We start from the raw sequence: 11,297 nt of genomic DNA, 5'->3' as shown, positions 1-11,297 counted from the left end.
ATCCCCACAGCCCGGGGGGATTTCAGCTCGCAGGTCCCATCCCAGGGGCAGAGCTCGGGCAACGGCGCCCACCTGGAGCAGGGTTGGTTTAGTAACACGCTCTCGCGCACATCTCCTCGCAAACACCCCACGTAAGTCCAACACGGAGGCTGGAAGACAGGGACCCGCAGAAGACCGGACCACTACCCTCCCCCCGTAGACAGGCGGACGCCGCTCGCGAGGACCGGGGCTGAGAGCGGAGGGCGCATGCGCGGACCGAGGCTGAATGGGGAGGGCGCATGCGCGGCCGAGAGGGCGGTGCTTCCGGCTGGCGGAGGTGGAAGCTGCGGCGTTGGGGGCGGATCCTGGGTCGCGACCCCGACCCCTGCCCCGTTCGGCGACTTCGACCCCGACCCCCACCCGGGCAGTGACCCCCACCCGGTCATACCCGTATGGCCCGGCACGTGTTCCTGACGGGACCCCCAGGTAACCCCGCCCGGGTCTGCGCCTCCGGGAGGCCGAGGGGTGGGCGTGAGCGGCGCCCGGGCTGGGGGCGGTGCGGTGCTTTGGGCAAGGGGCTCCGGCCGGTGGCCTCTAAAATTCCCCGTGTAAGTTACAGGCTTGGTGGTCTGAAGCCTGCGTGTCCTTTCCCGGGAAACGTGACTGTGAGTCCATCAGATAAGTGAAATGAGGCCAACTACAGGAGAACAGGAACCAGCTTGTGATGGGGTCGCCCCCGGGCTTCGGTCTTAAATAGCAGGGGCGGCGGCAGCCGTAATAACTCCCGCGGTTGTGAAGTTGTGACGGACACGAAAGATATTTCAGGATCTCTGCCGCCACCGCGGTGGAATCGAAGGTGTCTGGTTTCTGTCGATAGTTACACGTGCTCCTGCCCTGCACTCATCATGAAAGGAAGAGCGGGATTTCAGTTGCAGGGTAGTGAAACTCCACATGCAACCGTGTTCCCCATCCACGTTCACCGACCCACTGAATTCCCTCCATGAGTGAGGCCGCAGGTTAAGAGCCTTGGTACCTACAGGACACCGCCCACGCAGAGCCTGCGTCTGCGTCTGTCTCTTCTAATGCAGATCCCTCAACCCTCGGGCTGTGAAGGTCTCACCTTTGAAAGGAGATAGTGTGCGTTCAAATGAGAGTCTGGGGGAGGACATAGTTGCCTTTTAAGCCAAGATGCTGCACGTGGATAACTCGTTATTCAAAGAAGAGGCAGGAAGGTTGTAGCAGCATCAGATACATTAAGGGAAAAAAAAAAAAAAAAAAAGATGGGCCTAAGCAGAAAGTGATTTCTTCAGCTTCTTTGCAGTTTTCAAGTTAGCTGTGGGTTCAGATATCAACCGTTGTTACCCTGGGCCTGAAATTCTCTTTCACTTTATTCTAATGATTATCTTTTTTAGCCTTAAGGAGCAAAGGCTAACTTAATATTGCAGATTCTGGAATTTTATTTTTACCAGGCAATGGGGGAGTGCTGAGGAGGAAGGTGTGAGAAATTTATGATACCCAGAGGTAAAGGACCATCTTCTGAAAGTTGATTTGTCAGTCCTTTATTTGAAACTTGGAATGCAGTTTTCTCAGCTGGCTGGCCCCAAGACATCTATGTGTTTCATAACAGAGGTGGCTTGTTATTGTGATTGTACCTGGCTGCATCCCGGAGGTGGGTGGGGGCAGAGGCGCGCCTGGCCAATACTGGTTCGTCTTTCTGTTTCCTTCTTTATAAAAGTTTTATGTACATACACATAATTGGAAGACTCATTCCTACAGTATAGCTCTCTTAAGCCTGTCCTCAAACCCACTCACCTTCTCTTCCTCCTAATCTTCTGTAACGCAGTTATCCTGTAATTTTAATTAGCTCAGTGGTCAGTGTTTACAGTATTATTAGCAAAAGCTAATCACAGAAGAGCCTTGGAGTAATCTATCATTTCTTCTCCCTTTATGAACAATTTTTTTTTTCCTCTTTGGAGTTGTTGTCTAATGTTGTTTTCTCATTGACTTAGTTTCTTTCTCTCACCAACCCAATCCCAAACTCTGCCGGCTGTCTAAATCTCTACATGTTCACAAATGTAAAATAGATAGCTAGTGGGAAGCAGCCGCATAGCACAGGGAGATCAGCTTGGTGCTTTGTGACCACCTAGAGGGGTGGGATAGGGAGGGTGGGAGGGAGGCTCAAGAGGGAGGGGATACGGGGATATATGTATGCATAAGGCTCGTTCACTTTGTTGTACAACAGAAACTAACACAGCATTGTGAAGCAATAATACTCCAGTGAAGTTGTATAAAAAAATAAATAAATATAAATAAATAAATAAATCTCTACATGTTCAGACCATCGGGTAAGGTATCTTCTCAAAGAGGTCACTTTTTGTTGTCTACACTGTCAGCGCCTCACCCATGTGTCTTTGGCACTTAGCATTTTTTCCAGCTTCCAACAATAGAGCCTCTGACCCATCCTGGAGGGCTTTCTCTGGTCCCTGGAGCCCACTCTACCTGCACAGGGCAGGCCTGAAGGGCCAGGGAATTCCTTCCCCCGGGAGCAGCCTTGACCCATGATAGATGGAAGTGAGCGGGTAAACTCCTTACTTCCTCACCCCTCAGACGGGAGAACTCTGAGCCTTGGGTCCAAAACTGTCTCCTAGGATTTCCCAGTGGGATTAAGCTACCCACAATGGTAACTTATTTGATAATGCGATTATCTTCCTACCAGCATGTCGTCTTGGGGTGTTGCTTCCCAAATTAAACTGCCTGCACTTGAGTCTTTATTTCAGGGTCAGCTTTATGGGAGAACCAGAACCAAAATAATTCTGGAGCTTTCTGACCTGTTCTTGTCTGTGCATGGTGTGGACCTTTCATTTTGGGGTCTCCTTCACACAGGTCACTTCTTAGCCAGTGTAGACAACACTAGGGTAGTAGCTTAATTAACGGAGGTGAAAAATTCACCGGAAGATTTCTAGAGCCGAAGAGGAAGAAAGGGACTTGAGCCCAATGCCTCCTCTTGCTTTATAATGTTCTCCCTAAGAGATCGGACGCACAATGTCCCCTTTTGTTACAGCTGTTCCATTTTGTCTTTTGCATAATGTAAATAGCTTTGTTTTTTCTTAAATTAAGAGTAATAACCACTCACTATAAGACCAAAAAAAAAAAAAAATGAAATCAAGAAAATTTTAAAGAAGTGAAAATCACATGGGTTTCCAACATACAGAAATAAATGCTGTAAACCTTTCTGTGTTCTTCTCGACATTTTCTTCTATAAATATATGCATACTTCACTTTTTTTTTAAATTGAGGTATAGTTGATTTACAATATTATATAAGTTTCAGGTGTACAACATAGTTATTCACAGTTTTTAAAGATTATACTCCATTTATAGTTATTATAAAATATTGGCTATATTCTCTGTGCTGTACAATGTATCCTTGCAGGTTATTTATTTTATACATAGTAGTTTTTACCTGTTAATCCCCTGTCTTGCCCCTCCTACCTTCCCTCTCCCCACTGGTAACCACTAGTTTGTTCTTTATATCTTTCTTTTTTGTTATATTCACTAGTTTGTTTTATTTTTTAGATTCCATATATAAGTGATAATATACGGTATTTGTCTTTCTCTGTCTGGCTTATTTCAGTAAGCGTAATACCCGTCGGGTCCATCCATGTTGCTGCAAATGGCAAAATTTCATTCTTTTTTATGACTGAGTAGTATTCCATTGTATATATGTACCACATCTTCTTTATCCAGTCATCTGTTGATGGAAACTTAGGTTGCTTCCATATCTTGGCTATTGTAAATAATTCTGCTGTGAACATTGGGGTACATTTATCTTTTCAAATTAGTGTTTTTGTTTTCTTTGGGTATATACCCAGGAGTGGAATTGCTGGATCATATGGTAGTTCTGTTTTTAGTTTTTTGAGGAAACTCCATACTGTTTTCCACAGTGGCTACACCAATTTACGTTCACATCAATAGTGTACAAGGGTTCCCTTTTCTCTACATCCTCACCAACATTTGTTATTTGTGGCCTTTAAAAAATATAACGGAATACTACTATGTTTCATCTGCTATTTCTTAACCATCTTTTTCTCCATATATTATTTTCATACACTGTGGTCTGTTTTCCATGCTAACCAGTAAACTGTTTCCATAGGTAAAGAGTATTCTCTTTAATAATGGCTGCATGAGATTCCTGTGTGTTTGTGTCATTACACACATGATACCATAATTTAACAATCAACATTACAGATCAACATTAAATTGTTTCTGTGTTTTGCACAATTATGAAGAATGCTGAAGTGAACATCCGGTTTCTTGTATCTCTGTACTGTTGTCAGATTCATTGCTGAGGATGAATTCCTAGCTGTGGCATTGCTGTGTACTGTGGTAGAAATGGCCCTTCAGGAAAGTCCCAGCTTACACAGCCACCAAGGCCACTTGCCTGTGTCAAGCAGATTCTTCAGTGACTCCTAAAGCGGCAGTTACCGAAGGACAGAGCTGGGGTCACGACCCTACGTAGTTCTTTCCTAGTCACGTGAGCGTGGGCTGCCGCTCCTGTTCCAGAAGACCAGATGCCATTGTTTGCTAGTGTGAAGTTTGGAGGAGAGATGCTTTAAATGACAGATCGTATTTTATTTCAAGGAAGGTTAAAAGGCTCCTTGGGGATCCCTGATGACTCTGGGCAGCCACAGAAATAATATGATTTGCAACCCTGTTGTATTTCAGAATAGCTCTGTTACAGACCTTTTTGTCCCCCTTTTTTGGTAATCATGATGCCATTGACTTTAATCTGTATGGGAGCAAGTCTCATACAAACAAAGTCACGGTGGCAGATGAAGGCGCCTGTTAAAATGTATGGTCCTTCCTCGGTGTGTAACCGTGGACAAGTTACCTAACCTCTCTGTGCCTCAGTTTCTTCATCTGTAAAATAGGGACAAGGATGGTAACTGCTTCAGAGGGTGGTTGTGAGAATTTAACCAACAAAATGCTTGCAAGGCACGCGAGACCAGGGCCTGGCTCCACAGTGTCAGTGATTAGTATCGTTATGTTACTTGTAAACATCCAAGGGTTAATCAGAGTAGTCCAGGGGCCAGGCCGGAAGGAAAGAAAGGGGTCCTGGGAGGGGAGGATGGGCGGGTGGAAGTGCACAGGCTATAATCTGGGAAGGGGCTGTGGGCAAGCAGAAGGAATGCTTAGGAACACTCCAAGGGGTGATGGAAGGGGTGGCCAACCTGATGGGATTGCTCTTGTGGAAAAAGTTGAAAAACTGCCATTTCTAGTGGTGTTCGTGGTATTTAAGAGTCCCGTTTTTGGGACACATACAGTGTAAGTTCATGGAGGAATGAAGTGATGTTCCCACTGTTAAACGTAGGTCCAGAGTGTCTTAAAATCCTAACTTAAAGCGTGCAGCCTTTGACCGAAGCTTGACCAGCTTTACTTTCTAGGGGAGAAAGTTTGCTCCCCCAAGGAGAGTAAACCTAGGAGGACGTAGAAGCTTGTCTCCTAGGATGTAAATTGCACTTGAGATTGTTATCAGAAAACCACTCAACTGGTTCTCAGATCGTGTATGTGACAAAACCAATACTGTTTAAGAATTTAAAAATAAACTTCAAAATACCATTCATATTTCTATTATGCTTGTTTCTACTTGAAATTAAAGAGTGTTAACACGTGGAGCAGTCAAAATTAAGTGAAGTTAACATTCATAAAATCCATTTGCAGCCTATTTCTCTCCTCCTGGTGAATCCTGTGCTCTAACAAAGCAGTGGTTCCTAATGGGCTTTTTTTTTTTTTTTTAGGGGTTGGAAAAACAACGCTGATCCAGAAAGCCAGTGAAGTTTTAAAGTCCTCTGGCTTGCCTGTCGACGGGTTTTATACCGAAGAAGTCAGACAGGGAGGAAGAAGAATAGGGTTCGATGTTGTCACGTTGTCCGGCGCCCGTGGACCTTTATCCAGGATTGGGTACTGCAGCTTCATTTCCGTGGTGTTTTATTCTCCCTGGGCCCAGGGCTGAACCAGGTGATCTCTTCTATCTTGAAGAATCCTGAGCCTTTACGGATTTCTTGGAAAAAGAAAACAGAGGTTGAAATCATCACATGAAAAACAAAGTTGAAAATATCGTATTCCACTTAGAACGTACCCCACTGAGTAGTAAGCTCTTCTCACTTGGTACTTCGCAGCCCCGTTTCTCATGTCACTCTTCTAAGATAGGTGACGCGCCAGCTCCCTGAAGGCAACTGCCGGGCCATGGGTGGTGGTGTGCCCACCGGTGTTAGCCCTGCTCTCAGGAGAGGATGTGGAATCAGATCAGCTTTGCTCACTGCCACTTTCTGTGTGGGTGATTTTTAAGGATGGCTTAGCACACGCAGAAGGCCAGAGGCTCAGTGGGGCAGCTAAAAACCAGAAATCAGTAGAGGGGTCTTTCAACAAAGGATGTACTATCTTTTCTTTCAGGTCAGAGCTTCCGCCTGGAAAGCGTGAGTGCTGCGTTGGGCAGTATGTGGTGGATCTGACTTCCTTCGAGCAGCTAGCGCTTCCGGTCTTGAGGAATGTGAGTGTGTGTTTCTGGTTTTGGAGCCCGTCTGTTCTCCGTGCCTTGTGGGGATTGCTGGCCCTGGGAACAGAGTGGCTTTCGCTCTTATAGAGAGGCCAGTTTTGCATTTACAGCTTAAAAGTCTTCCATTGATGGAGCCTTAGTAAGGATATGCCACATAATTTACTGTCACTCTGAACTACAAGTAAACTCCTTGTTACAGAAATTCAGCGTATGTAAGTATTTTACATTGGGAGGGCTCTGATGCCTAGCTACCATGGTCCCCAAAGATAAGTCTTTCCTCTGCTTTCCCCTTGTTTATATCTTAACCCTGTTTTCACAGCACAGCAAATAAACATTTAGGAAGGTAAAATGTCATATGAACATAATGGTAAGCACCTAACACATTATATCACTGTATTACCTGTTATTTTTTTAAACAGCTTTATTGAGATATAATTCACATACCATACAATTCACCCATTTAAAATATACAGTTCATTTTTTTCTCATGTATTCATAGGATTGTGCAACCAGTTAACACAGCCTAATTTTAGAACATTTTTGTCATCCCGAAAAGAAACCCCATACCCGTTAAGCAGTCTCCATTGCTGTGTATCCCCAGCCCCTGGCCAGCACTACCCTGCTTTTTTGTCTGTAGATTTGACTATTCTGGATGTTTCCTAGAAAGGGAATGATACAATATGTGGTCTTTTTGTGACTAGCTTATTTCACGTGGCATAATATTTACAGGGTTTATCCACATCACAGTGCATATCAGTACTTCGTTCCTTTTTATGGCTGTGTAATATTCCATTATATGGATATACCATATTTTATTTATCTATTCTTCAGCTGATGAACATTTGGATAAGTTTCTACTTTTTGGCTATTATGAATAATGCTGCCCTGAACAATTGTGTACAAGTTTTTGGGTAGACATCTGTTTTTAGGTCTCTTGAGTATATACCTACGAGTGGAAATGCTGGGTCATGAGGTAGTTCTATATATAACTTTTTGAGAAATTACTAGGGTGTTTTCCAAACTAGCTGTGCCGTTTTACACCAGCAATGGATGACAGTTTCAATTTCTCCACGTCCTTGCTAATTGTTACTGTCTTTGTAACTGTATCCCTTCTAGTAGGTGTGAAGCAGTATCACGTTGTGTTTTCATTTGCATTTCCCTATTGACCTATTGATGTTGAGCATCTTTTCATGTACTTATTGGCCATTTGTATATGATATGCAGGTATACAGTTGGCTCTCCGTATCCATGGGTTCCATGGATATGGAGGACCATTGTGCCATTTTATCTGAGGGACTTGAGCATCCGCGGATTTGGTGTGTGGGGGAGGACCCTGGAACCAGTGCCCTGTGGATACCAGGGACGGCTGTATTCATCAACTCTGTAGTTGTCTTTACTTTCTTGATGTGATGACACAAATGTTTTTATTTATTTATTTATTTTTAATTTTTTTGGCTGCACGGCGCGGCATGCAAAACTTCCCCAACCAGGGATTGAACCCGTGCCCCCTGCAGTAGAAGTACAGAGTCTTAACCACTGGACCACCAGGAAAGGCCACAAATGTTCTTATTTTTGAAAAGTCCAGTTTATCTATTTTTCTTATGTTATTTGTGCTTTTGGTGCTTTACCAAAGAAGGCTTTACTAACACAGTTTCAGGAAGATTAACTCCCATGTGTTCTTCCAAGAGTTTTATAGTTTTACTAATGCATTTAGGCCTGTGGTCTGTTTTGAATTGATTTTTGTATATGATGTAAGGTGTGGATCGAAAGTCTTTCTTTTGCATATAAATATCCAGTTGTTTCAGAACCATTTGTTGACAAGACTATTCTTTTTCCATTTAATTGTCTTGGCACTCTTTTAGAAATCAATTGACCATGAGTATAAGGATTGATTTTAGATTTTCAATTCTATTCTGTTTATCCTCATGTCAGTTCTACCTATTCTTATATCAGAAGCACACTGTTTGATTACTGAAGCTAGAATTTTGATAGAGATTGTATTGAATCTATAAATCAATTTGGGGAGTATTGCTATCTTAACAATATTAAATCTTTAGATCCATGAACATGACATGTCTTTTTATTTACTTAGAGTGTCTTTAATTTCGTTCAGTCATGTTGTTTCGTAGTTTCCAGCATATAAGTCTTATGCTTCTTTTTAAAAAATTTATACCTTACTATTTTATACTTTTTGATGCTATTGTAAATGGAATTATTTTCCTAATTTTATTTTTGGAATGTTCATTACTAATGTTTAGAAATACTGTTGATTTTTGTGTATAGATCTTGTATCCTGCAACCTTGTCAAACTAATAGTTCTTTAATGAATTCCTTAGAATTTTCTATTTACAAAATGATATCATCTGCAAATGGGGATAATTTTACTTTTTCCTGTCCACTTTGGATGCCTTTTATTTTGTTTTCTTTCCTAATTGCCTCAGCCAGAAGCTCAGTTCAGTGATGAATAGAAGTGTCAAAAGTGGACCTCCTGGTCTTGTTCCTGATCTCAGGAAGAAAGCATTCAGTCCCCCACCATCAAGTATGATGTTAGGTGTAGCTTGTTTGTGGACGGCTAACACCAGGTTGAGGAAGTTCCTTTCTGTTTCTAGTTTGTGGTTTAACATTTGTTTTTTAAAGTGAAGAAGTGTTGGGTTTTGTCAGATCCTTTTTCTGCATTTATAGTGGTGATTATGTGATTTTTATCCTATATACTATTAATATAGTATATTACATTCATATTTGGATGTTAAACCAACTTTGTTTTCTTGAAATAAATCCCCCTTGGTCATGGCATATGTATATTTCTTTTATATGTTGCCGGATTCTGTTTGCTAGTATTTTGTTGAGGATTTCTGCATCTACATTCATAAGGGATGTGGACCGTAGCTCTCTTTTCTCGTAGTATCTTTGTCTAATTTTGATATCAGGGTAATTGTGGTCTTGTAGAATGAGTTAGGCAGTATTCCTTCCTCTTCTAGTTTTTGGAAGAGTTTGTAAAAGATTGGTATTAATTTTTCTTGGAATGTTTGATAGAATTCACCAGTGAAATCACGTGGGCCTGGGTTTTTCTTCATGGGAAGCTTTTTAATTATGAATTCAATTTCTTTACTTGTTATACGTCTGCTGATTTTTTATTTCATGTTGAATCAGTTGTGGTCACATGTGTCTTTTAGGAATTTATTGGTCCATGTCATTAGATAGTAAGTTATCTAATTCGTTGGCATACGGTTGTTCATATATTCCCCTGTAATCCTTTTTATTTTGTAAGGTCTGTGGTATTTTCCCTTCTTTCATGCATTTTAATTATTTAAGTCCTCTCTTTTTGGACTTCAGTAATAGTTGAAGGTTTGTCAATTTAGTTGCTCTTTTCAAAGAACCAACTTTTGGTTTTGTTGATTATATATTACTTGTTTTTTGCATTCATTCATCAAATATTTATCAAATCCCAGATATACAGTCAGGAACAAAACCTGTTTTCTACTCTCTCAAAACTCTCATTCTAGTGGGAAATGTAGACATTAAACAAATAAACGTATAATTGTCATAAATGCTGCCAAGAAGAAAAGCAGGATGCTGTGAGAGAAGAAAGAGGAGCTGACTTTAGATCTGGTGACCAGGAAAGAGCTCTGAGGAGGTGACATTTGGATGAAATGAAAAGATGAGAGGGCACCATCACTTCCGGGAGGGAATATTGGGGCGTTGTATGGGGGTGTCTGGGGAGAACGTCATGGATGACAGAAACAGAGACACCGAGGCCGGGGGCCCTGGGCAGGAACAGGTGGAGGAGGAGGTACGGTGGGTGAGCTGGGTAGTCACATGATGCGGGGTTTTTGTGGAGCATATTAAGGAATATGGGTTTTATATCATCTATGATAGACTTACACCACTGATTTATAATACTGTTGTGAAAATTGAAGAGTATGGACCTGTCTCAAGAGGCAATTCTTTATCAACTTTGGTACCAGCCATCAAGTCCAAGGTCCTCCCCGTGGCCTGGAAGGCCAGCGCTGTCCGGGCCGCCTGCCCTCCGTCCTCCTCCCCGTCCTCCCGCTTGCCGGCTCAGCCTGCTGCCCTCGTGCCCGGCCCACCCGCCTTCCGCCCTTGGCACTGCTGTTTCTGTGGTTGGCAGGCTCCTCATAGCTTGGCCTCTCTGCTCATTCAGGGCTCAGCTAAAAGGGGCGGTGAGGGCTTTGGCAGGTGCCCAGGGCTGCTGGAAAGGTGGGTGTGCCTGCTGAGGGCAGCGTCTGACTCCCAGGGCCGGCGGGATGTTGCACTGTGCTGGTAGCGGCTGCTCTTCCTCCGAGCGCACCTGCTCCTTGGCTTCGCCCCCCGCCTGCTCCCCTCACCTTTCTTCCTGATTTCTTCCTCTTGGAACTTTCTCTCGTTCCCTGCACTGGGGACTCTTGTGCCTGTTGTCTTGCGCGGAAACAGTCGGGAAACATGGTATTTTTCTCTCTAGTTCTTTTCCCATCAAATACCTGCCTCTCTACTTAAACGTTCAAGAAGCAAGTGAAATACTTCCCGTGAAATTCCAGATGATGACTCTGGCTTTGGGTACTGGATCCATATAAAGAATTGATTTTCATTTACCTTGCTTAGAGCAGACAATCCTAGGAGAGCAGTGTGCACATACGGCCTTGACGTCTGTCTGCAGGATTATATAAGAAATCGTGTACTGACCGGAATAAGAACTTGAATCTCTTTTTTTTTTTTAATTAAAAAAGAAAGAAAAGCAGACTCTTCCAATATTTTATACTTTGATT

General features: G+C 42.9%; 1 protein-coding gene across 2 annotated transcripts in view; it reads left to right on the top strand.

Moving 5' to 3' along the window:
• Positions 1–280: 280 nt before the first annotated feature.
• Positions 281–11,297, top strand: part of NTPCR (nucleoside-triphosphatase, cancer-related) — a 35,707-nt gene continuing 24,690 nt past the window's right edge. For both annotated transcript variants that reach the window (XM_061182454.1, XM_061182445.1), the window contains exons 1-3: positions 281–465; positions 5,777–5,939; positions 6,432–6,528. In XM_061182454.1, coding sequence (XP_061038437.1) covers positions 432–465; positions 5,777–5,939; positions 6,432–6,528 — 294 coding nt within the window. In that variant the 5' untranslated portion in view covers positions 281–431. The remainder of the gene's footprint in view (positions 466–5,776; positions 5,940–6,431; positions 6,529–11,297) is intronic.

Source organism: Eubalaena glacialis, chromosome 1 (assembly GCF_028564815.1).
Source record: "Eubalaena glacialis isolate mEubGla1 chromosome 1, mEubGla1.1.hap2.+ XY, whole genome shotgun sequence".
NCBI lineage: Eukaryota > Metazoa > Chordata > Mammalia > Artiodactyla > Balaenidae > Eubalaena > Eubalaena glacialis.
This window is presented reverse-complemented; position numbering and strand designations above follow the sequence as displayed.